The 27,708-nt window shown below is 31.2% G+C and overlaps 3 protein-coding genes across 3 annotated transcripts; all 3 read right to left on the bottom strand.

The window, feature by feature from the left end:
- Positions 1–1,600: 1,600 nt before the first annotated feature.
- Positions 1,601–6,942, bottom strand: LOC114399034 (probable zinc metalloprotease EGY2, chloroplastic). The gene is made up of 12 exons (XM_028361132.1): positions 6,632–6,942; positions 6,473–6,536; positions 5,715–5,846; positions 5,153–5,206; positions 4,950–5,060; positions 4,789–4,863; positions 4,583–4,688; positions 4,393–4,486; positions 3,474–3,627; positions 2,663–2,870; positions 2,279–2,439; positions 1,601–2,119 (listed from the first exon to the last, which is right to left on the bottom strand). The coding sequence occupies exons 1-12, from the start codon at positions 6,793–6,795 to the stop codon at positions 1,871–1,873; spliced, it is 1,572 nt and encodes a 523-aa protein (XP_028216933.1). The 5' UTR covers positions 6,796–6,942; the 3' UTR covers positions 1,601–1,870.
- Positions 6,943–8,005: 1,063 nt separating this feature from the next.
- On the bottom strand, positions 8,006–11,784 carry LOC114399024. The gene is made up of 6 exons (XM_028361122.1): positions 11,666–11,784; positions 9,816–10,092; positions 9,505–9,609; positions 9,299–9,400; positions 8,964–9,123; positions 8,006–8,574 (listed from the first exon to the last, which is right to left on the bottom strand). Exons 2-6 carry the CDS (start codon positions 9,843–9,845, stop codon positions 8,216–8,218), a joined length of 756 nt encoding a protein of 251 aa, XP_028216923.1. The 5' UTR covers positions 9,846–10,092; positions 11,666–11,784; the 3' UTR covers positions 8,006–8,215.
- A 4,635-nt stretch (positions 11,785–16,419) lies between these two features.
- LOC114399013 (auxin transporter-like protein 1) lies at positions 16,420–21,672 on the bottom strand. Its single transcript, XM_028361112.1, has 9 exons — positions 20,999–21,672; positions 20,622–20,843; positions 20,315–20,500; positions 20,095–20,207; positions 19,639–19,822; positions 19,393–19,490; positions 18,276–18,483; positions 17,744–18,001; positions 16,420–16,928 (listed from the first exon to the last, which is right to left on the bottom strand). The coding sequence occupies exons 2-9, from the start codon at positions 20,808–20,810 to the stop codon at positions 16,707–16,709; spliced, it is 1,458 nt and encodes a 485-aa protein (XP_028216913.1). The 5' UTR covers positions 20,811–20,843; positions 20,999–21,672; the 3' UTR covers positions 16,420–16,706.
- Between the last annotated feature and the right edge of the window lie 6,036 nt (positions 21,673–27,708).

The raw sequence follows: 27,708 nt of genomic DNA, 5'->3' as shown, positions 1-27,708 counted from the left end.
GGGGTATAGCGGTTGTAACATTTTTTTTTTGAGGATCAAAACAATATATTGATTAAAATTTTATAAGAACTTGACGACGAAAATCTAATATAACTATGCATTCAGAAAGTTAGGAAAAAAAATTATATTAGTTGAACCGTTTCTATTTTTATCAATCATTTGCTGAGATAGTATCTAGGGTGATTAATTTTCTTCACAAACTTGAGCGCACATAATATGTGTATTTCTCTCCTAATACAATTTATTTTATATTCAAGATCGACCAAATTTAAACATGAATCACTTGTTAGTTGTTACAAAACATAAGTTGTCGTTATCCTTTATGTCAGCCATGAGTTGTAACACACGTGACTTGCTGGATGAATGCTTTTAATTCATTGAACAAGAATTGATAGTGACATCAATTTGTGCGAACAATTTATCTTCTAAACACAGGAGCAAGTCTCCACCCAAACTTTAATTTCTCACACGCAAAATAGAGACGACTTCAATGTGAAAAGAAGTCAAGATTCATTTCAAAAAGCTAAGAACAATACCAATGTGAGAAACTAAATCCATGGAATAGTGGAACATCCCGTAAGTTTTCGTGGAATGGAGAACGGATTGGCATAAATCACCAAAGATTCCTAAATCATTATAAGGAATACATTATTCATGCTACCAGTAACAATGCTAATTGTGTTATAAAAAAAAGGAAAAAGAGCATTTTTTTCTGTTTTAACCTCGCATACACCAAGAGAAATGGATTCTAACTAATTTGGAATTTGACAGAAAAATAAATAAAATCTAAATAAAATCTGATCAAGAATTATTTTCATTAAGCACGATTCAACCTTAAATTTAACGCATTAACTGCTGATGTCTCATCACTTAGTTGAAAAAGAGCATTTAAACACCTTAAACTGTTAACTTTTAGCAAATAGACATCCTTAATTCTCATTTTATGTCTATTAATACTTAAACTTTTATCATTGTTTCAATAGAACATTATGTTAACTTGCTGTTAAATTTTTAACAGAATCAATCTTCATCTTTAAATTTAATTGAATCTTAATGGTTCATTAATTCTGTATTTTTAAATATTAAAATAGTATAATTATTTAAGAAATTGATCATAACAGGAATATGGCCATATTCTGTGTTCTTGGATTCTCGGAGCTTCCAAAGTGTTTCCTGGAAATATGCAGCGACTTCTTTGCATCGGCTATGCTTATCAATCGTTTAAGAGACGTCATTTCTAAGAAATAATCAGTTTATACATATAATCCATGTATTATGCTCTGCTCAGTGTTCACTTTTTTTTTCAGTTTTTAGTTATCAATTGTGACTAAGGTAATGACATTATCATTTGTATTAGCAGTGTAGTACACTGCAGGGCAAGACCAAGACCACGACTTGTAAATTGGAATGCATTGCAACTAAATTAAAGTAATTATCTTAGAATATTTTAAAATAAAAGATTAAGATATATGAAATTGAAACTAAAAAAATATAATTAAAATGATTGATCTCCACTTAAAAAGTTATCCATTACTTTTGTCAAACATAGATTAAACGCCTAAAACTCCTAAAATAACATGAGACATTTTGTGCTTTCAAATTCCAAGTAATTATTTCAATTTCAAACCATTATACGTTGTGAAAAACTGGAACTTAAAATTAAAAGAAAAACGTCCATTGTTAATGAATCATGAATAACAAAACTCAGGGCGTTTCAGCCTAAAATTTTGACGTTTGATTATTCACCTTGCGTACGAACCAACGTTGACAGTTTGATTCACTGATAATCCTACCTGTGTACTCAGTTCTCAAAATTTCATGTACTAGCAGAATAAATCGATGCTGCCAGAGTATATGGAGCCATTTATTTCTAGAAACTTGTGATGGTTTCTTCTGTAAATGGGAAAGGATATGGCAAGCATACCAACAAGCCTAAGAGTAAAACTGTTACTCCAATAGCAACATATTTCTCACCAGGATCAGTTATTTCCTCAGAAAGAGGAGCAATTGGACCTCTTTGCAAGAAGAATATGAGAACTACCCAATAGAAAGCTACATCATTAAGCAGTGATGAAACTCCCAGCAATGCAATTGAAACCCCTGTGAAGCGTAATGAAGCCTGAGAAATAGACTTATGTCAGTATCTTCACATAAAAGGAAACAAAGGAAGGCAATTGAGCAACTAGTCAAATATTATTAAGATCATAATTCATAAGATACTGACAAATCAAGTTTCACTAGTTTTCTTCTTCAAAATTCAAAAATATTACTGTTATACCTTTCTTCCCCATAGGGCAAAAGAAATTCTCCCTCCATCAAGTTCTCCTGCAGGAATGCTGTTGATGGCATTGATGAGGAGTCCTGCCCAAGCCCAAATCACAAGAGGGTTGATAGAAATTGCAGTTCCTTCCTTGAGAACGTTACCAAGAAGCAGCTTTGCTAAAAAGTTAATAAAAATTGTCACTACATTTTGGTTTTCTAAATCAATGAAGCAGCAAATAAAAATAATAAATGATATACTGGGCAGTCATGGGATTTAGTTTGTAATGTAATAATAACAACAAATAAATGCTCATTTGAAATTATTTTGATAAAACTTGTAAAAGAATGCAGACACAATTCTATCTAAATTTCATTACACTTACTAAAGTGTATAGCTTACCAATACCGCCAGCAAGAAACGACTCATGAAACACAGAAGCATCAACAACAACACCAATACCATCACTGGGAGGCAAGACAAAACCTAGAAGCAGAAGCAAAAGACCCAAGGCATAGCCAGCTATTGGTCCAGCAGCTGCAACCTTGAGCAGATCTTCACGATTGGGTACTATATTTCTTATCCTTGTAATGGCACCAAAAGAGCCTATCTGCCACCAAATTACTCATCAGAATTTCTGTTTCTTGTATTAAGAATTTAAGATGCTAGAAATTCTACATATCAACAAGAGGAAAATTGGCCATTGGCCATATCCCAATTGTACATATCATCAATTTGTCCATTTGAGTCTTGACACCAAACCATACCATATTAAATTAGATAGTAAGAAAAACACACAGAAAAGGCATAACTCCATTCCTAAAGTATCACAATATTAACTATCTGGGAGAATTAAGATGATGGCCATATAGCCATGCAATTCAGAAACCAAGACTTGATTTTGTAGGAAAGCAAAACAAGCAATTCCCAAATGACAATGTACTAAAGGTCTTGTACAATTTAATACCAACACCAGTGATATTGTGCAAGACAAATACAGATGGAATATCTCCAATTGTCATGGATCAACAAGGATAGATAATTAATCAAACATAAACAGTGAACTAAAGCTCTATGCAAGTATAAATCTATGAATAATTTATGTAATGCATACTAGATGGAAAACATGATACCTCAATTATTATGTTATTTAATTGAAGACATATCTTTATTAAAAAATAGTAATAGAAGATAAAGAATTTTATCATACAACCTGCCAACTAGGAACAAAGTACGGGACCCCAAGTTTAACTCCAGTGTCTTTGGCAGCTAAAAAGTGACCAAGTTCATGTACCCCCAGAATAAGTGCAGTAACAAGGGCACCAGGTAGGCCATCCTTTAACAAGTTCAGATTGTCAAAAGTTGATCTGGAACATTAATAATATTAATTTGGTGAAACATCAAAATATGAAGCAAACTAACAAAAATCTTCTCATATGTAGAATAATTATTCTATACAGTAATCAAGGGCTAAAGCCTACACACCAATCCAAACTTACGCAGTAATTAGCACCTAAAATATATGCACAAAACTTTAAGTGCCATTTGGTTTGAAAAAATGTTTAGTTTCCTTTTTTTTCACTTTTAATTACAAAAATGTCTCCTAAAAAACAGTGAAATTGTTTGTGCTATTTATTATACAAACTTTCATTCAAAAGTTTGTACGAAAAACAAGTAACAAAAAAAAAAGTAACAAAGTAGAAAACAAGGAAAGATATTTGTAATTAAAAGTGAACAAAAAACTTTTTATTAAACCAAATGATCTCTAAATTTCATTTTATGATTTTAAGTGTATACCAAATTGAAGCATCTATGGTATGAAACAAATAGTCAACCAGGGAAATGACAACAAGAACTAATGACTTATTCCTATGAAAGCCGGACAAGAATTCATCAATTATTAAAGTACTATATGAGACCATCCTACTTAAGAATCATACAGCCCGGAAGATCAACATTTATGTACTCAAACAATGTATTTGTGAAACTGTCCTGAACTCATAACTCAAGCGAAGGAGTAAAATCAGTATAGAAAACGAAAGTACATGAAACAGTTTTGCGTGACACTACACTTTTCCCTAAGAGATAACAGAGTATGAAATGACAACTTAAGGCATAAGAAAGCAGCTTACAATAAATCAGATTGCAAAGCAGGAACATTGCGAAGAAGTAAGGTAAAAACTGTAATCAGTCCAAAAGATCCAGCAGCAAACCACTCAGGTACAGCTGCAAATAAGTAACATCATAAGTACAAATCATGAGCTTTACGATTAAAAGAAGATCACTTTTTGATCCACAATGTTGCAGGAGCTAAACAAGTACCAGTTGTCTCTGGTTGTAAGGTTGTTCTTGGAACCACAACAGCCACTGGCTTATCATCCTCTGGATTTACTAAAAGGAAAAGCTTGTATTCATCTCCAAATTTATCCTATAATAATAATCATGAATAAATATAGTTCACACATTGATTTAAACTGGAATCACTCACAAAACCACTTAAACAAAGAAACAGAGAAAATATGACATACTTTCAATCTCTTAGATATTTTATCATAACTTTTAGCAGCTTGCCCTCGCAAGTTTCCTTTGAACAACACTCCACCCTGGCAGAAAAGAAGGACCCGATCTTCATACAACAAGACCTTTGTGCATATGCAAAAATAAATATGTAGGAAAGATAGGCTCACACCTCATAAGGATCTTGGCTTGTTACGAAAAAAGTATCAAAGCCAAAAACTTGGTTCTTAAGAATTTCAATTGTTTCCTTGGGAATTTTTATTGCTTCATCCAGTTTCTGAGGCTGTTTAGAGCAGAAAGAAAACAAACACAGAAGAATTAAAAAAGGAGAATGCCTCTTCTAAAGTTAGGAAATACTGAAAAAAAAGTAATCACCTTCACACCTGGCAGAGGTGATCCACTGGCAACTTCATTGCTATCATCCATATTCTGCTTTAATCATAAAGCCCAAAGAATAAGAGATAAGAAAACTATCACATAATGGTCCCAACTTCAAATGACAATTTCGTCATTTTTCAATTTTGTATACTCAAACTAAAATTGAGTACATGAAGGAATAGTTATGATTATAGCGGCAAACAACAATTGATGTAATAAGACTACCAAAACTAAGTCTGGTTTTAAGGATATAGTTTTGACAAATTGCAAAGACATGAACTTATCAAGGACACTTGATTGTAACTAAAAAGAAATGCTCTTGTACGCATTATGAGTAAATAAGATAATGAAATCAATTTCATAAGATAACTTCTTGAGTGCATTATGTCCATGAGTAACAACCTGTTTAGCAATGTTCTATAAGAATATAGGATATCAAACAATGACAGAAAAATATATATTGAACAAACTTTGGCAACATATATATATATATATATATATATATATATATATATATATGATCAAATTTAAAATGGAAGCTAACTAAGCCAAACATCACCTGCACATCACTTTGACCCTTATTTTCATCACTAAACTCATTTAGTTGTTCTGCATCTACAGGTGGAGGGATACTTTGCTCAGAGGAATCTTCCACACGTGGCGTTTCTCCATTTTTATCTGCTTCTTTCTCCTAGGTAAATTAAAAAGTTGCACATTGTCAAGGGAAAGTATGAAGAGTAAAGAAAGGTCTACATTGTGTTTGGGTGCAAACAATGAGAAAAAATATTTTTATCCTGATAACTAAAACATAACCAATTAAGATTATGTTGAATTTTAATTTGCTGAAACATCGACATTCCATTTGACAACTTTGGCCTTTTTGACCCCTGCTTGATGACTATTTCAACATAGCAATCGTTTTTAACGCAAGAAATTTTGTTCATTAGATTTGATTTTTTGTCAGAACCCCTCAATATCTAGAAGCCAAACTGGACCCTGAATAATCAGAATCCATTCATGTGGACCCATCAATATAAGGAAGCAAAGCTCCTGAGTGCATATTTTTTCCATTCACAAGACTCAAACCTATTAATCTTATATGAAGAAAACCAAGCTCCTTGACTCTTGGACCAAAAGGCATTAATTCGTTATTTAATTTTACCCCGTCTCTTGTAAGCTTGCAAAATATTATCATGCAAGGAATTTCGAACAATTTCGCAAGCTTCAATTCAAGTCAAATGTCTTCATCTCATCAAACTCCAATTTGTGAAGCTTAATGTCAGTTAAAGAGAGCGAGCTGATTCCCAAAGAAAGTACCTTCTCGTCGCTACCGTTATCTGGCTCGGTAACACTACAAGCAATCCCTCTCCTCCTGCTCGATCTATTCCAGTTCAAAACCGCATCAGCATTTGAAGCCAAATCAGTAACAAACGTAAAACGAAACATATTCCGCTACAAAGAAAAAGAAGCACCTACCTCGGATCCCGAATCAGCTTGAACAAACTCCGACGACAACGCGAATGGCGAAAACCGTCGGAATGCTGAAAACGGAGATCAAGTTTGAAGCAAGAGGTGCAGCGCGACAGAGGAACGAGGAGATTCCCGCGAAATGCCGAAGGAGCTGCCAACGAGAGATTCATGGTTCCGTTTGGAGCGCTCGGTGCCTCTAATTGAGATGAAACCCTAGCGCCATTGGAACGAATGAAGGATTGAAGAAAACGGTGGAGAAGAAGAAGGAGTAGCAACAGGGAAACCAATTATCTGCTATTTTTTTTTTTTTAAATACCCGCGCAAAGATATTTTCTACAGTTTCTAGGACGAATATAGAGCGGGCGAAGTTTCGAAGGCCAATCAGGGTTTGACACCTAAGCGGATTAAACGACTAGATAGAATCCTTTTTTTTTTCTTACGTGAAAAATAAAATCTTTTTATGTTGAAATTTTGCAACATGGAAGATAGACAAGACACCCATTTGTCGTAATTCGTAAGAATTCTTTACAACACAATTTTAGTTTTTTTAAAATAATTTTATTTTAATTTAGTTCTATACTAGGTTTTTTAAAGGATCTTTACTCTTTACTAGTTTTATTAAAATAATTAGACTCAATCTTTACCAATTTCATTTATATGACATTTTATTCAATAATGAAAAAATTATTACGTGATATATCACCGACATTACTATTAATATACTAGTGTTATAACTCTTGTCTTCCATGAGTGTTACATTTGAAATCTATATTTTTCAATTTTCATTTTTAAATTTTACCAAATGTCAATATTTACAAATATATATATGTCAGTCATAATGCCAACAGTCAATATTTACATCATTTTTTAATTTATATATATATATATATATATATATATATATATATATATATATATATATATTATATTCTCAATAAGAAATATTAATATTGAAAAACATTTGAAAATAAATTCTACAATTATTTGTTTTTTTTCTTTGAAAATGAGTTTGAACGATATTTATTGTCACTGTAAAAATTATTTTATTTTAATTAGGACCTAAGGCAACCACTCAATTACCTTACCGTTGCCACTATCCTGAGAGGTTTTATTTTGTTTCTGGCAAGTGTCAAACACGGGACATTTAAATGAGTTTTACTCATTTGTATATCTGCTGTTATGTTTACTTCAGAATCTATGAAAGGTATCATAAAAATTTCATATTGAAATTATAAAATACTTGGAAAGCAAGGTTACCAAAATTCCTGGCAAGAAAATCACTGCCTTTACCCTATTAAATTTTTATACCTGTCCATCCCCAGCAAATTCATCTAAATGGTTTGTTATTGGTAGAATTTAGAGCCATAAAGTCCTACTTAGTTTAGATTCCAATTTCCTTGTTAAATTAACTAAAGAAGATTCTAATTCATTTGCATAAGACAGAACAGAACAAGAGCAATTCAGTCAACTGAGTCATCTTCAATGTCTCATGAACAAAAGGTTGCTACCTAGCTATGACCCTTGCTTGCTTACAAGCACAAAACAATGCCTAAGAGATTCATTCACATGCCTTCTGACTTTTCATCCCATCTACTTGCGCTTTCTCCCACTAATACTCTGCGGTTCAACTTGCACAATCATCTTCTCAATTTGTCTAAATAATGGTGGGACTGGAAAGTGGATAAGGTCATCGTCGTCGTCGTCGTCGTCATCATCATCATCAATCCATCCATGGCAACCTTCAGGAGGGCAACGGCATGGACGATGATCAAATGCTTCTGAAGATTGAATCATAGGAGTCTTGACAGAAGTGCTCTCAATGTTGTTGGCAATGGTGCTATCCTTGCTTCCTTTGACATTATCTGCAGTCTTTATCTCATTTTCAGGCTTATTCATCATGTCTTGTTCATTTCCTCCACTATCGGCTTGCACAGCCAAATTCCCAACATCTAGAGACAAAACAGACAGAGATTTAGCATAGGCTTTACTTGACTCTCTTAGAAAATTACACATCTTTTTTTTTCTTCAAATGTGATGCAGTTAAGCAGCAAATTTATCTTGTGTCTGCAATTTAATGCAGCTTCCAAACTATTATTGATTTGAATTATGGAAGAAACTTTAACTTGTATTAAATGAACTAAATAGCAACTAAACAATTCTGCAATCAGGTTTATGTCTGATGAACATATATTTCTGGATGTTGTTCAAAGGGGTATGCATATGTCAACCTTCATCTAGGAACTGAAGGTTCAGGAAGGTAAAACTCTTGTTGGCAGTTAAGAGTTTTGTAAATACATTTCAAATAGGAGGAACTGAGAGAGGATGGAATAAAAATTACCAGTTTCTAGATTGCCAAGTGATGCATTGGCTTGAGATGAAGAGCCCAAACAATCACTGGTATAAATTGGAGTGTCCTGAGTCACCATGCCAGAAGAGCCAACTTCAGAAATCCCAACTGATGATGTCCCATTAACAACATCATCCCTTCTTGCACCATCCTGCAAATTATGTATATATTAGTCTAACTCAAAAAAACAAGTACCATACATGTATGCAACATTCTAAACTGAATTTTTGTTTTATGTATGCTGTCCAAGGGAAAATCTTTCACCATATTCATTCAACTGGAAATATTTCACAACATTCATTTCATAGTTTCTAAATATTTTCTACCTTATCTTCTGCAGAACCTTGTTGTTTGCTAAGTAGGGCCTCCATTAGGAGCTTGTAATAGGCCTCTTCAATAAAGCACCATCCTTGATTTCCACCATACACCTGAAGAAGCCCCCACAGCACATGTTAAAAAGTAAACCAAAATTATGAAAACAAAATATTTAGCACTTGTTTTGCTTTAACTATTGGGAGAAGAGAAAACCAACATCGAGAAGTTCATTAACCGTTCGTAGAATCAGTTGTGTCCTAAATCCAAGTGGACGCATTGCGTCCACAGCAGCATCCATGCGCGTGATATCCTGCATCTTGTTCTGCAGACAAAATAAAACACCATTAAGGAAGGAAAAAATGTTAGAAAACTCACAAACACGTTAAAACAAAACAAAAATAAAAACTTGGCAAACATAATACGATAAAAATGCAAAAATATTCACAAAAAGTTCAGTGAATGAGGAAGAAACTCAAGAGGGTAACAAAATAGGGGGGAGAAAGTGCACGAAAGTGTGAAATGAAGGACCTTCTTGTTTTGTCTTGCTCTTGATGCCATTTCTAAGCCTTCTTTCAGCACAAGAAAAAGAAAAGGCCCTTGCTTTTCTTATAACGATCAAAGTGGAGATTCTATAAGGGAAAAACACTTCAAATATGTAATGTGACCCTCTATTCTCTTCAACCTTTCACCCTCTAATAGCTTACTCTCTTCTCTTCAGTCAAAATAAAGAAAGCTTTTTTAGTCTCTTCTTGCTCCATAGCCATCTAGCGCTTTATTTGTGTCATCATCAATGAGACCATGACTTCTGCACAACAAGTAACAAAAGGTTTCATCGGAATATCTAACACTTTATACGTACTCTACTAATTAAGGTAAAAAATCATTCCTTTTATTTATTATTTTGTATGATTGACAGAACTTCACTATCAACACGGTCCAAGTCCAACACTCAATTACTCCCTGCATCCATTTCACAACCTTCGTGTTTACACACACATTAAGGAATATTTAATTTAGACTAAATTAACTAAACTTATTTTTTTATAATTTTTTATATCATTTTCAACTATTTTATTTAAAACTACTATGAAACAATTTTTTATACAACTTTTTTCTATGAATTAACATTAATGATTCGTTACAAGTACCTTGTAAAAAGCAAAAGTTATCAAATACTCCACTAAAAAATAATCTGAATTACTCAATATAAGGGTATAATTAAAAAAAATACACATTTAGATATTGAAATTCTAAACAACTAAAGTATTGAAATAATAATAAAAAGCCAAAACACCGAAAATTTTCAAATGGATGGAGTAAACTTTACTAAAGATGTTTCTATTTATAAGAATCAAAGGTATTTTTTTATAAGATCAAACTTATAATATTTCTTGTATTAATTATTTTTATACTAAAATATTTTTATAAATAGAAATGGAAGTAGTATATTATAAATCTAGCCATTACTTTTATATAAATATATAGAATGAATTATAGATGCAATTTTATAAGGTGTTATCAGAAGTGTTTTTCAATCATTGGAGTTTACTTCAATAATATGTATACTAAAAAAATTTATTATATGTCAATACAGATTATTAAGATAAAACTCCAATTATGATTGAAAAATAGCCCCACAACACCTATAAAATTGCCTGGTTTATTTTATCTTGTGTTTGGTAGAGATAAAGAAAATAAAGGAACCAAAAATAGTTAGCTTAGAAAAGAAAATAAAAGAAATAGAGTGAAAAATGTTAATTGTTTGGTTTAAGAGAAATAAAATGATTTGCTTTGAAACAACGAAGAAAGAAATTATATTATTATTAAAAATACCATTTTATCCTAGTAAGAACACAATTTTTCAAAAATCATAATTACATTTTATGAACTATGTTGTTGAATATATAATCAATTATGGTAATACATGATCAACTATGTGTACAAAAAAAAAATCAACTATGTGTAAGTTAATTGATAATAGGTTTTCTCCCACAAATACACATTGAGTTTATGGGGGAAGACATGTTGTTCTATCTTGTAAAATACATTCTTGGAAAGAAATAATAAATTTTAAGTGTAATTGAGTCTCAATCAAAATATTAGTCTCATAATTGATCCAAATAACTAAAGTTTGTAGGGATATATTAGGTATCACTTGAAAACCTAAAGCCCTAATTACGATGGTACCAAATAAAAAAAACTAATAATAGGTTTTATATGTACAAACAATCCATTATGTGTGACCATGATCGATTATGTCATAGATGTAATCAATTATATGATCTATGAAATGTGTAACATGCAATTGCTCATATCAGATCAAAAACCATGAAGCAAATTGAAATTGAAAAAAAAATGGAAGCAAATCACGATCTTACCGGATCAAAGCATTTCACAACAACACGAACACAAGAGCAAATTCACCACCAAGACGAACAGATGCGATGCAAGAAAAGAAGGGAAATATCGCGACAAGCATGACGAACAGGATTACTTTGGTAAAGGTGAATAAAATAACATTTTTATGCGTTTCTTCGCATATGAGAGTGGAAGCTCTGTGGGACCCATTATTTTTTTTATCTTTCATATTTACTTTCTTATTACCAAATGACAAAAGTTTTCTCACTTCTTTGCACTTTCCTCCTCTATTTGTCATTTCTTTGTTATTTGAACGCTATAAATATATCATTGTCAAAAAAAAATGAGAAAAAAATTCAAAATTTTGTGTGATTCTCATAATTTATTACACTAGTTTAAATTTTAATGTTTTTTTCTTAATTATTTTATCTTTCATTTCATTTCACTCCATCAAACTCACCCTTAAATTTAAGGCTAAATGTTACTTATGGTCCATTATATTTTAGTTTTTATTTTATTTTAGTACATTAAGTTTTAAAAGTTTTAAATTCAAAGGTTAACCGGGATTTAAACTCTTGACCACTTGATTAAGGAATTAAGTCACTAGCACTTGTGTTAACTGTTATTAGTAATGTTTTTTTTTTCTTTTAAGTAAACATTAGTAAGACCATCTAGAATTATAATTCAATTGATTAAACAAAGTGCGTGAATGTTGTGTATCCTTAGTATCTATCTATCTTGGAGATAAAAAAAGAAACATTAGTAAGACCTAACAGCTTCGGCAGACAAGAAAAAAAGATATTACTTAACACATATGATTATCTACTTTTGTGCACCCTAAATGCATTATAGATTAGAATATCCCTAATAAAATAGAAGTTGTATTATGAATTGTCCAATCTTTAATCCATATCAGGTGTACCGAAACAAATAAGGGTGTTGCTAGGTGCACCCAGCATTATTGTTGATGCACCCAACACTTATAAAAAAAAGATTGAAATACCCTTGATCAGTAAGTCTTTTAAGTTGATCCGTAGAAGTCTTATGGATCAAGTTGATTCGTATGCACTTAATATCAACATACAAATCAACTTGATCCGTAAAAAATTTACGGATCAAGTTGATTCGTTCGATTTACGAACTACCCTCACGCACACCCATCACAAATGCAAAGAAAGCGCAGGGGCAGTTTTGGTATTTTTAAAAAATACTGGATGCATCAGCAATAATGCTGGGTGCACCTAGCAACACCCAACAAATAATGAGATGCCTTCCGAACAAAAGTAAAACCCGGCCCAACCTTTGAGAGGATGAATTTTTGTTGGCTTCATTCTTTCTAGTATTTCTTCAAGCTTTCTCCCTTGAGCATATCACGTTCATATTTATTTAATTTTCTATCTGGCTTTTGGAGTTATTAAATATAAAATATCTTCCGTAAAAAAATATTAACTATCTTACTAACTGCAGTAAAAAATAACTACCTTACTAACTGCGTGTTTAGTTTTTTTTTTTATGTTTACCAACTTGTTGAAAATATTTTAAAAAAAAATATTATTTCTTCATATTTAAGTAGAACCATACTGTACTATTGTACTTGGACTAATTCATTTACATGAGATTTTATTCAAATTAGAAATATTTGCAAAGCACGGACACCCAAATTTGAAAAAAATAATTTTAAAGTTTTTGTTATTGAAAGCAAAAAAAAAAAAAATGGTCCTTAGTTTCTAGTTGAGTTGGTGATGAAACGACCAAAGTGAAGAGAATAATCTGAGAATGGTTCCTCCCTCTGCTAGCTTCACTCTACTTCGACGTTCTTCGTGTAGTAGAGTTAATCAGGCTAGTATGTTTGTTTTTCCGTTTCTACAAAATCGATTTATAAGAATGAGAAGTTAATTTCTATAGCTTTTGCGTATTTTAAACCACAGACGTGGAGAGAGAAGCTTGGATCCACGTTATTTAATCTTTTCCAAAAACCAACTAAGCAATTGACCAAATGTATTTACTATTTACCCCGTGTTTGGTTGCTCGTCTCTGACGTAGCTTCTACTTTATTCATTATTGGGATGTGATTTTCTGCGTCACCAACGCTTAATCGTGAGTTATGCACGTATGTTTCTACTCTTCTTCCTACTTATTTGCAAAGGCCAATCTTTGAGAGCCCACATATTTGTGTGCTTTACTCTACCTAGACTTTCTTCCACATCTCTCTCTTGAATATATCACTTTGACACTTATTTAATATTCTATTTTGGCTTTAGAAATTATTAATCATTTTATCAATTAAATTCGTTAGTTTTATTTATTTTTTTAAAAAATAGTAATATTTTATTTTTATCAACTTATTGAAATATTTTAACAACGAATAATTATTTCTTGGTATTTAAATTGTATCACACATTCTTGATAAAAAAAAATTGTATCACACAGTTCACACTGTAAGATTGTACACGGATTAGTTCTTTTATCAAATAACCATTTTTATTTTAAAAAAACTAAAATAATTATTTCTCTATAAAAAGTAAAACTAAAATATCATAACTGTATATTAAAATCAATGCCGTATAGCTTGTAGATAAAATTTTTTATAGAAGCTTTTCATTTGAGCGCGTGAGCTAGCCAGGGAGATTTAATCACACGCATAGACATATGATATATCTTAATTCTTAAGCAGTTACACACATACACATAATAAGTTCGAGCCTAATAGACTAGACCATTTAACCTGTTAAAAAACACAGGTTAAATCCAAGTAATTTCTGATTCTAAAAATCCAAATAAGTTGAGCCATAAAACTTAATGAGGTTTTCTTTTTACACTCTTTTAAAAAAAAAAAAAAAGGCACACAAGACTGACAAGAACATCACACTAGAGAAGGAGCACTTCAAACCCTACCAAAACACTCCTTGGTTTCAAGCATCCCTACCTCCCTTTTGTCTCAACAATGCTCTTATATACACGGTTGGATTCATTGCTTTCAAAAGTTATACTTTTTAAGTACAAAAATTTTGTATATTTTCATAATTTAATTTCCAGAAGTATGAACTATTCCAGCAGTATTGTCTGATTCATCAAAGGCAGTCTATGACAAGGTTATTTTTCTCCTCCATTTCATCCCTGACACTCAAAGGATTTAGTGATTCAAACTGGGTTACTTGTCCAAATAGTAAATACAAGAGATCTATTACTAGTTTCTGATTCTTCCTAGGAACCTCCTTGATGTCTTCAAAAAGTAAAAAACAAACTATTGTATCACACTGTCACCTTCATCTTCTAAGGCAAAGTATGGAGCATTAGCCCTAGCATTTTTGTTTTAATTTTTATCGGCAAATGTTAATTGTTATAATTTGTTAATTTTTTTAGCGGAAAAATTCGAATTCACAACCAATCTCTCCCTCCCTTCTCCCTTTTACACCAAACCAATCTTGTATCTCTTATTAGTCCAAGCATGTTGTGAAGCTCAGTGACTGTTGTTTATAATGCAAGATTACCTTCTCCCACATACTTCCCCTTTGTCATATTATATTGTGACAATCAAGCTAATTAACCCCATCTTGCATCAAATCCAATATTCCATAAGAAAACAAAACATATCAAAATAGACTGCACATTGTTAGGGACAAAGTTCAAGAAAGCATCCCTCACTTGCTACCTGACTCCACTCATGATCAAGTGACTGGCATATCGACTATGCCTCTACGTTTGTTCCCTTTCATACTATACACAGCAAGCTTGGAATGTTTGATATTCACATTCTAGGATGAAGGGGTATTGACTATAAATTTCCATTAATAGCTTAGTTACTAAAAGCTGCACAATTAGTTTTTTTCTTGTAGGTTATAGACACATTCATCCTCCCTTTCCCTCCTCCCCTGAAAAAATGCATTTTTATCTTATTTTATGAAATTCAATTAGAATATAGTGGTATAAAAAAATTATATTGTTATTGCCTTCAATTATAGATTATGTTATTGAAAATATTTAATTTTAAAATAATTATTTTAAAACTCAAAATATTTTTTAAATAGTTGACAGAATGTATCAAAATTATCCTTATTTTTGTAGCTAGCTGCACAGTGCACATATACTCGATTTGATATGTATGAATACTTTTGATAATTCTATCGAATAGTATCAAATAGAAATAACGGATGGCCCTTTTGCTTGTTGCATTTTCGCTGAGGAAGCAAAATGAAAAATCACGTCATTGCCACCCAATTGGATGAGAATTTTACTGTTTTCCCCCTCAATTCAAGTCCACGTTATGATTCTATATTTCTAAACAAGACTTGGGACTTTAAAAAAAGGTTGAATTGGAGAGGTCGTGATAAGAAATGGCTGAGATGCAGGGAATATAGCTAAAGGTGAAAGGTACAAACACCAAACTCAAACAAGCCTTTACAAAATCCTCAATTATTACCCACCAAGCTCAAACAAACTTTCCAAGTCATACATACACACCCGAATTCCCTTTTTCGTGCTGATCAAATTCCAATTTTGACGAGTCAAACATGCAATCAAACTGAACTTAAGCCACCAAGAACACAATGATAATGGCTCCAGGTGAACGAGGGAATCATTAATTAAGCATGTTTGAAAAAGTTGCTAGTCAAGAATTTCAGTTTAGCTTGTTAATCATGAGAAATACCGTTATGAGTAGGTTTATGGAAGATAGGAAGCAACATATGCTACACGCTTTTATAAATTTAACTTTCACCAAACATAAATGATCTAACAATAATTGAGATTTTAAGAAGAAAAAAAATATTATAATGGAGAGCAAAGACATTATTATTGGAAACATGCAGGCTATACTTGAGGTCGCTATATTCCAATTGCCAAACATCATTAATCCCTACATATGCTATAACTATAGTGCATGTTTATGATTAACCACGATGATTCGAAAGCGAAATATAACAATGTTGCCTTGCTACACAAGGGAACATCAGCATGAACAATATTTATAAGGAGATTAAACAAAAGATAGGGGAAATACACAACGGTGAAGATGCTGATGTGTCCCTATATGTATCATGCAAAAGAACATATATATAATTTTCAATGATGCAGCTTTGTGTTGTTGGAAGCTGGGAGTTTTGGCGGGCACTGGTAGCACTTGGCAAAGAGTCCAAATGTGTCAACCTGTTTGACGAAGTTTGTCATGCTAGCCCACCCTCCAAATCCAAATCCAACCACTAGAACCCACACCACCACAAATGCATTCACCAAATACATTGTTGTCCAATTTGGGATGAAGAAGGGTAATTTCTCAACAGCATTCTGAAAACATAACACAAATAAAATGTTAAAAAATGGCTTGAATTGAACTGTTAATAAGACAAAAAAAAATAGTGTTACTGTTAGTTGACTGTAATAAGTAACTGACTTATTATGATCATCTGTCAGGAACAGTAACTAGTGTGAGAGTACCAAGTAGGGTCACTTAAGAGCGTTAGGTTAGATATGGCCCAGGCTCCTTGCTAAAAACATTTTTGGTTAGCATAGTCAGTGGTAGCATAGTATGACTATAGCATACAACCGAATGACAAAGAAATGGCACCAACCCCATCGTGTCTCATAAATATTTCAATTCGAATAATTAATAGAACTAGTGGGGTATAGGGATTAATACTGCCAGTGAGTTGGGAAGTCTCTTCAAAGTTAAATCATGGAGAGCTCAAATCATATCCTCAAAAACTATTACACCATGCCACAAAAGAGCTTTAAGAATCTCATCAGATAATTTCTAAGACCAGCTCATAAAAATAGACAGTCCTAGATATTGAAAGCTTTCTTTTAAGTCATAAAGGTTTAGCCTTTTAAGCAGGGAAGAGAACACAATGCCTAATTAAATGTTTCTTACAATTGTACGTAGCTACAAGTTGTGCATAGAACGTACAATTTAGCGGCCAATTATACCCCAGATTGACCAGGACTAGCCTCTACAGTGATATATATTAGCATATGATATGACCATACATTATGATTTTAGAGAAATTCATTCTTGGATACCAAGTAAAGCTACTCAGATGAGAAAGATAATTAGGTAGAAACAAACAAATATGAGATATATATGCAGAGATTGGACTATTTACCTGTCGGGCAGAAGCAGATTTGTAAGTGAGCATATGAGCAGAAGCAGGGATGACATAGACGGTGAAGGTAACCAGAAGAGCCCCCACAGCAGAGTTAATAGGACCAAAGAAAGGGAAAATAATAGCAAAAAACCATATTGGTATCACCACAGGCAACCTAGCAAGTGCCCTCAAACATAGGCTCTTTGTGTCATGCATTTTTATCACTTTCTCCCACACAAAATACAATGGTGTGCAAGCAAATCCAAAAGTGATGAACTGTCATTCACATAGTAATAAACAAATTCGTCAGTTAATAAAACTTTCCAATTTTTGCTCTCTATCCTTTTTACATTTGTGCAAGTAAATTGTACTTAATTTTAAAAAAATGTTATCTCTACAGTTAAGAGAAAGATGTACAAATTGTAACAAATGATGCGATGGAAAGAGACAGACACAAAAAATATTGTTATATACAATGTTGTATGAATAATGCGAGCGTGTCTATGAAAAAATTAGTAGTTTTGAGGGGAGGGAAAAATTGTATATGGACCTGATGAATGAGCATTAAGATGACAGCGGTATCGCGCCAACCAGAGCGGGGAAGAATAGAGAAAGCATTGGAGTGGTCCAGGAGTTCGTCACCAAAGGCCCAGTAAACGGCAACAGAAGATGGTATGGTGAGTGTGAATACATAAAGGGTAGCATAAAGATAGATATATTTGAACTTTTGAGGTTTCCACATTGCATGCATGATTTCCCTGTAATAGTCATAGGGTCCACGTTATTAATGCAAAATGCAACATCAACTAACTTAAATCTGCAAAATGACCCAGATGCTCTCATCTCAGAATCAAATAAAGTTACTTCTATTTCTACTAATATGCTCCAAGTCGAAATGAAATTCTGTTTGTCAGTCCTGGGATATGTCCTAATGAGTTATTAGAATTGTTTTCTAACTCACTTTGCAACTTTTCTTGCTTTGGGTAAATACATTGCTTTACCCGAAAAAGGTTGAAATTATATTATTAGAAAGGAAACAAGTTGTACACAAGAGAATATATTTATTAAAAAATATTAAAAACTGTGCATTTCAGTACTAATCACTTGTTTTCAAAAACCATGGCCGAATGGCCCCCATTGCTCGAAATTCCTCTTGATTGATGGTGATACCAGAGTAGAAGCAACTCCGAGAAAGCGCACATAAAAAACTAATAAATGTGTAAATATTGAAAATGACATATTAACTCACAAATATACATAGTTCTTGATTTATATATTTTCAATGTTACTAAAAAACAAATACCAATTCGTTTTACTAGCAGAAAGTAGAGTAGGCAATTATTAGTACATATATCATTTGGCAAAGATATATAGAACAATTCAATGGATAATGTTGAAGCGGGGTTGGAAGTGGAAGTGGAAGCCAAGACACCAATGTGTGTAATGGTTTATTCAAAAGTGCCAGATTTTACTGTTTTGTCTTATTTTTCTAAGGTCCCATTAGAATGGAGGCAAAAGCTGCAATTGAAGAAAGTGGTCGTGCAATAAACTTCTCCTCTCCTTGATGTTTCATTGTCTTAAGACAATAAAGAAAACTATCATCATTGTTTTGTCGAACTCAATTAGCAAAAATATTAAAAACAAAAAACAAAAAAATGGGGTCTTACACTGTGACGGCGTGCCCGCCGAAAGTGTAGAGAATGTTGGTGGCTCCCGTGAAATACAATACCAATTTTTTTGGGCCAGTGTGAATCACATTTTCAACCTGCAAAATTAAATAGCCAGTGACACTGTGATAGTGTAGTTTTATTTTATTTTTTTGCACTAAGTTATAATATTATGATCAAATCAAACGACTTCAAATAAGAGACCCCACTGAAGAAATAACGACCGTTGTACTTGGCATTGCTTACCTGGCCATGAGCAATGGCTGCAATGGTCATGTACCAAGCTGTGTAAGTGGTCATGCCAAGGCCAAGGAAAGACCAAATTCTATAGTTGTGAAATGAAGGTACGAATACTGTTGTGGCACAGCAAGCTCCGAATATGTAAGTCCAGGTCCTCTTATCCAAGTGGTCATTTATGAGGTATATGTTACTGCATACCCCATATCGCAAAACACCCTCTTAAAATCAAATCAACAAAATATCTCAATTTATCTAATCAAATATACACTGCAACCAGGTTTTAAAAAACGTTCAACGACTGTGATTTTTTTTTTTTCACAACATGAGGTTTCTGACCATAATTATCACAGCATCAGAGACATTTGTTCATAATTTTCCATAATATTAAGGATGACGACAAAATCATGATTACCACAATAACTGCAATTTAAAACTTTGACTACAACTGATGGAATTTCATACCTTGCACAAGCAATAAGCTGGATAACGGATCCAAAGAGGAGAAAAGTGCAATTGAAGGCCAAGCCAATGGCTTTCCAGTATGGACCCAGTAAACCTTCCAGCACTTCAAACCACTGAAAAAAAATGAAATTAGACCAAAGTTTTCCACTTTATAAAAAATAAAAGATTTTTGTTTGTTTGTTTGTTTATATTTTTAATTTAAATTTTTGGTTTAACTAACCTGAATGACATGGTTTTTGAAGCTGACACTCTCTTTCTCTTTTCTGGTCCTGTACTCGATGTACAGAATGCTAATCAGATAAGCAGTCCAACTTCCCATTATTCCATAGAAGATTTGGAATACGATGCCAGAAAGCATTCCCAGCTGAGAAAAAGAGTATGGCAGTGTTAGTAGAACCTGGGCAACCTGCAAAGCACAAAACCATAAAATAAAAACGTAATCAAACCAAAATTCTTTCTCACAGAATCTAAGTTCCAAATAATGATGAGTGACGACACTCTCTCTATGGACTCTTATATCTTGTTACCTGATTTGAGGCACAGCTGAACCATGCATCATAAGCAGACCCACCATGCCAGAGAATGCTTTTCAAACTGGAATGTGAACCACCACCACCACCACCCACGTTCTCTTCCTCTCTCTCTTCACCACGCTCGATCGTTGTTTCGTTAAGGTTTGACATTATGGTTTCTTCACCTTGCTTCTGGGGTAACATTGTTCCAAGATTATTATAATATAGAGAAAGGCCCTGAAAGAAAACACATACACAGTGTATCAAACACTGAGTTAGTTAGACTTTTACCAAACCCGAGGAGAAAAAAAGTCACAGAAATTGACAATAAAAACAAAAAGAGATTTTGCTCCATGGAAGAAACTAAACCATGTTAAAATAACAAAACTCACCTAATATTGGTCAATGTTGAAATCTGAGAGCCTTGGAGTGTTCTCTTATAACACGGAAACAGAGAGGTTTTGTAGTAATAGATGAGTGTGTGTGTGTGTGAGAGAGAGTGGTGGGGAAGTTTAACTTTTTTAGGCAAAAAGAGAAGACAGTAACGGCACTTGATTGAGTAGGAGTTGCGGTTTTGCTGATGATTTCTGATGATTTAGATTTTTGAACTCTTTTAAACTCCACACAAACAAAGCTTCTTCAGTTTTTATGCACTACTAGTACTACCTGGTGCCGTTATGGTGTGTGACTCAGTCAACCTCTTAAATGCCGAACAAGGAATTGGCAGTTTTCAATGCACAAGATACTATTACTAACCCAGCAAGCAAGAAATGGAGAAACGGCTATCAAATAATAAAAAAAAAGGTTGTGTGTGTGGTGGGGGGGTTGGTAACAAGTGAGACCAAGAACGAGTGCTTTGGTGTAGAGATCTGACAAAATACACCTGAGAGAGTAAACTTGGAGGTTGGAGCTACGCTTGAGATTTGATTAAAAGAAACAATATAAAGATGAAAAAGCGAGCAATGCAAAAAAGGAAGAACTAAGAAGAAGGGTGTTTAAACTAGTATGGCATCTCTTGGTTTATTCTTGATGTTAATGGTTTGGTTTGGATTGGCTTCTCTTATAGCGTGTACTTGACCTCTCTCTCTTGTGTGTTATTTGTACTCTCTTTGGCCCTTCGAGTCTATTGAAATGTTATAAGAAAAATACATTTACTACTTTTAGTTTTAAGGAAAATAGATTGGAATTTCCTTATAATTACTCCAAGCCATATCTTTATCAAAATTAGTTCAAAAGTTAGTTGATAACTGAAAATTAGTTTATTAAAATTATATTTGATAAAATTAGATGAAAAGTTAGTCAAAAACTAAAAATTAGCTAGTAGTTAGAAATTTTAAGTTGGAAAATTAGCTTATTGAATTAAAAATATTCAATAAAATTAATTATTGAAGTAACTAAAAAGTATAAAATGATAAAAAAAATAATATCATGATTAATTTTAAAAAGATGACAAGAAAAATTAATAAATATATTGATGATAAAAATGAAAAAAAATATAAAAAAGTAAGAAACTAACATTTTAAAAAACATAACTTCAAATAGTATTTTAAAAAATACTAGAAATTATTAAAAAAAACTTATTTATTGAACAACCAAATAAATTTTTCAATTAGTGAAAAAAGTTAAAAGTTAACTGAAGTGTATTGCCAAACATAACCTAAATTATAAGTGTTTGATAAAACTAGATGTTGAAGTTGCTAAAAATATAAAATGACATATTTAAAAAGGATAATAAAGAAATTGAATGAATATTTTTAGGATAAAAAAGGAAATAAAGATCATATTTGTCACGCTATTTCATCTAGTTTCTCTAACTTTTTTTTACTTGCTGAAGAGTTTGATTGACTATTCAGTAAATAAACTTTTTTAAGTAGTTTGTATCTTTTTCGAAATGTTACTTGAAGTAATATTTTTTTAAAACGCTAGCTTCTAGCTCTTAAATTTTTATATTTTATTCTCTTTTAACCCTTAAAATATTTAGACTATGTTTGACAAGTTATTTTAGTTAACTTCTAGTTTTTTTTATTAGCTAAAAAATTTGTTTGAATGTTAGGTAAAAAAGTTTTTAAAGTAGATTTTAGTAGCTTATAGTATTTTTTGAAATGTTACATGAAATAAGATTTTTTAAAATGTCAGTTTCTAACTTTTTATATTTTATTGTCTTTATATTCTTAAAATCTTTATCGAATTTCCTTATTATCCTTTTTAAATATGTCATTCTATATTTTTTAGCTATTTCAACAACTAATTTTATTGAGTACTTATGATTTAATAAATTAATTTTAAACCTTTCAACTTTCAACTACAAACTAACTTTCCACTTGCGTTTAGATGTTTCCTAACATAGTCAAATTCAATTTTCTTATTATCCTTTTTAAATATGTCATTTATGACATTTTTTCTAGCCACATTAACAACTAATTTTACCAAACGCTTATGATTTAACAAGCTATTTTAAAAACTTTCACTACCAGTTAGCTTGCCAACTTCTAATTAGTTTTGTGGAATATAACTAAAATATAAAAAGTTAAAAGTTAAAACCTAGCATTTAAAAAAAAATATTACTTCAAGAAAGGTTAAAAAAATGCTAGAAGCTACTTTAAAAAAAATTCTTTACCGAACATTCAAACAAACTTTTAAACTAGTAAAAAAAAGTTATAAATTAATTAAAATGACTTTTCAAACATAACTCTTACGAAGAAAAAAAATCAATAAATAACCATTCAAAATAATTAATATGAGGCATTTTAATTTTTCAATCCATTGAATCTAAAGACTTAATATGAGACATTTTAATTCTTCAATCCATTATAATTAATATGAGGCTTTTCAATCCATTAAATCTAAAGACTTAATATGAGGCATTTTAATTCTTCAATCCATTGGACCCAAAGACTTAAATCACCAATATTTACAAACTAGGTTGACCAAATTATTTGTTACACAAGATTATTTTAATAATTTTTTGAATGTGTTTGATAAATTTTTATAATAACTTATAAGTTATTTTGACAAACTTATAAATTATTTTGAATAGATAGTGTTTGGTAAATAATGTTTTTAATGATTTGTAGGAATTTTTCTGTTGCTACATCTAATAATATTTTTTAAAATTTTAGTTTCTATTTTTTTTATAATTTTTAAATATTTGTTAAATTATTTTTCAATCTTTTTCTACGTCAGCTTGAATTTTATTATTATTTTTTGTTTCTGTCCTTTCTCTCACAACTCATAAGGTAGGGTTTTAATATTTTTATCTTTTTCACATAGGTAGGATTTTCTAATTGTTACTCTTCAATTACATATGATATTGATAATAATAGATAATATATTTTATTGTATTCATGTAGACATTTTATATTATACTATTTATTTTAATCATTATATTATGTATCATATTTATTTTATTTTTCAACAATATATATGCTTCAAGATGCATATATATATATATATATATTCATAAATGATAGGTTTATTTTATTTTTTATTACTTTTAAATATTTTTTATATTATACTATTTATTTTAACTATTACAAAAATTAACATGATAAAAGTATAATATCTACTTAAAAGTATATTATTTTTACTTTATTCTAAATTTAATTGAAAATGTTTTAAGACATAGTATAATTAATATTAATAGTAGAATATATAATATAAAAAATACATATAATAACTGAAAGTAAAAAACTGTAACTGAAATAAATTGTTTTTTTAATAAAAATGTATAAGATTTTAAAATTAATTAAAAAAAAATTATAAATACCTTAAATATATTTTTATCAAAAAAATTAAAATTTATATAAAGGTATTATATAAATATATCTATTTAGGTTACTTTACATTTATCAGCTGCATTAATAGACAATTTTACCGAACTCTTATTATTTTATAAGCTAGCTTAATAGTTTTCTCTTATTTATTTTATGAATTTACTGTCTAAAATAGTGAGAAACAATAGATCTCTACTGATTTTTTTCGGGATTAAAGAGATTATATTAAACTGAATCCATAAAATAAATAGGAGAGAAATAGTTTTTTCTTCTTCCAAAAAGTCATTATTAATTAGACGATCAAAATTAGTTAAAACTTAAAAGCCAATAATTAATTAGGCTTAATCTGTCCAAAGTTGAGCATGATAGAAAAATGTAATTTTGAAACAGTTATGTTGTATTCATAATAAATTTATAATATTGTTTTTTCTTTACCACACCAATCATCATATTTCACACTAATTTTTCTTCTTATATCTTTTTTATTGAATATTTTTTTAACAAAAGTTATATACAAATTCTGGTTTTAAAACTTCGCGTTGCAATCAAGGTAAAAAGAATATTTAGTTACCACTTGTTTGGAAACCTGTCCCCAACAATGGACGTGCTTAAAGCTAAAGCAAATACTTCCGCTAGGATTGACAAGAAGACGAGGTGAGAGTAACTAGACCATGTTAGGGTTTACTTCTAATCGCAAAACAGAAACACAGTTCCTTTCATACTTTCTCGCAAAATTCAATGGTGACTTATCGGCGTGGATCAAGTATGGACTAGACCATGTTAGCGGATTTGGATTGGTTTTATTTATTTTTTTTATGAATGGATTCGCTTCTTGAGGCAAGACAGTTTTTATTTTAATGAAGTTATTACATTCGTATAGTCTCGTTCATATTAATGAGAGCATTGATATGTGTTTATGTATGTATAATCATTTATAGACAATATAGAGTGAAGAACATAATTATAACAACATAGTTGAAGTCATGTTTAAGCTTAATTCTTTGTAGACAAAATAAACATGGAAACATAATTGTAACTACATAATTATGATTCAAGAGAGAAAATAGATCTAGAACTCAAACAAATCAAGACATGTGTGGTTATTTAAGAAAATGTAAAGTGTTCTTAATTCTATTGTATGTTTGATTTCTGAAAAAAAGATAAAAGGGATGTCGTGAAACCCATACATATTTATATTTTAATATTTCCAATAGTTTATTAACCGAAAGGTTTTCATTGAAGAAAAATGAGAGTTTGAACAAAATGGTACTCTTTGTATACAAAAGGATTTAGTGAGCTAATCCTTGGTGATTCAAAAGAAAAGGGCATTGCGTTGTATGTGTTTCTTTTGTTTATATAGATCTATCAAAATATCATATCAGCGTTAGCTTTCATTATCAAATGAACTAAATTAACATGCTCAGTGGTTGGAGGGACCATCCTCCCTCGTTCACTCGGTTTCTAACTTTTCCATGATATGCTCCTTGTCTCCCTTTTTCCTCTTACTCTCATTATTTGCTTCAATGTGATTAATTTGCATAGCTATACATAACTTGTTTTCATTTTTTTTTTACACAATTTAGCATTATCCTCTCCTATTTCCTGTTCAACCTATCAAATTCACCCTATCTCAAGGACAATTTGTGCATCTCTAGGCAGTTCCATAACTAAAGACTAAAGAGAATCTCAGATCACGAGCTAATCCCCCACTTAAGTCATCCCTTGTCTTTTTCCTAGAGTGTGTTAATATGGTATAGGAAAAATATTTGTGCACATCCAAATGCTAGTTAATACTTAAAGAGAGCATGCTGGTTAATACTTATAGAAAGCGTGTTAAAAAAAATAGAAAAATATAGGTATAATATGTAATATGATGTAATAAGAAGATAGAGATAAAAAAAAAGAAATATTGATGGGTTATTCAAAATTATGGAATTTCCAAAAATCAAGATTCTATTATATATATATTCTAATTAGTGTACATAATAGCATTTTAAATGGAGGAATATGACTGACTATAACTACAAGCTTTAGATTTTTTTTTAAGACATTCAAACGGTTGTTTCACTGAAAAAAATATTTTTTTTATTTTATGAATTTAATTAGAATACAGTAACTTCATAAATGTTTTGGAAATGGTTGATTTATATAATAATTACTTTAAAAATTATATTTATAATAATTTTTAATTTATTAATAATGTAAAAATATTAAACTCACTATATATCAAAATTTACATAAATTTTATATAATAATAAAAATATTAAAAAAGAATATATTAAATAAATGTAACATTCTGTTGGATTCTAACACATTCCTCATATAAAGAAGGTCAAAAAAGAAAGTCTTCTCTCTCTCTCTCTCTCTTTTTTTTTACCAGAGGAATTGTTCTCTTTTTTGCTATGTTTGAAGGTACGAAACTACCGTACAAGGAAACCGTGTACCGTATACGCAGATGATCAGGTGATAAATTATGAACAATTATATAACCTTATGAAACTTGACCACTTATCAGTGACAATAATGAAAGTAGGTTAGGTAGCAACGCATTAAAAAGAAGCTTCAACCTTATCTTTATTTTCCGTAAAGTTTTTTTTCACGAAGATTTTCCGTAAAGTTCCAAGCTAAAGAGATGGGCTAATCCCCATAAGTACATATATGTTTGGTAAACATTGCGTCGATTCAAATCAACACGCAAGTTTACGGGAGTGTCTAATTGTATTTTTTTTCTGATTAATTTTGTCCATTACCTTGGGTTATTAGCACTTGTCCATGTAATGAGACAAGACCTCATGAGTATTGCAACTACAAATAGCAAAACTGCAAGTGCACCACACTACGTTGTTTCTAATCATCATAATCAATATGACAAATTTTGATACTTAGGGTGTTTGTATAGCCTAGTTAGTCATCCCTAACTATAGGGTCCACACAAACAGGAAAACGATGATTAGAAGGAATTTTTAGGGGTACCCACAAAGAGAAAAAAAAGATGTTAAAAAATGAAATACCAACCAAAAGGAAAAGATTGGATTTATTTGGCTTTTTCCGTTTTCCTTATCATGGAAAGCCTCTTTTTGAATCTCATCCCTTAAAAAACATTTATACATGCAAGCTTTCCTTTGCCTTTTGAAGCTAAACCTCAATTCTCTCTCACTTTCCGTCCTCGGAATCGATTTTATAATTAAGATCAGAAACAAAGCATCCTAGGACATGCTTGTGGTCTAAGTCCCCACAATTAAGTTTAATTAAGGGCTCAATCATGCATCCGATTAAATAGAAATAAAATATTCTGTCTATCATAATTCATAAACAAACTCGGTGAATAG

Source organism: Glycine soja, chromosome 2 (assembly GCF_004193775.1).
Source record: "Glycine soja cultivar W05 chromosome 2, ASM419377v2, whole genome shotgun sequence".
Lineage (NCBI taxonomy): Eukaryota > Viridiplantae > Streptophyta > Magnoliopsida > Fabales > Fabaceae > Glycine > Glycine soja.
This window is presented reverse-complemented; position numbering and strand designations above follow the sequence as displayed.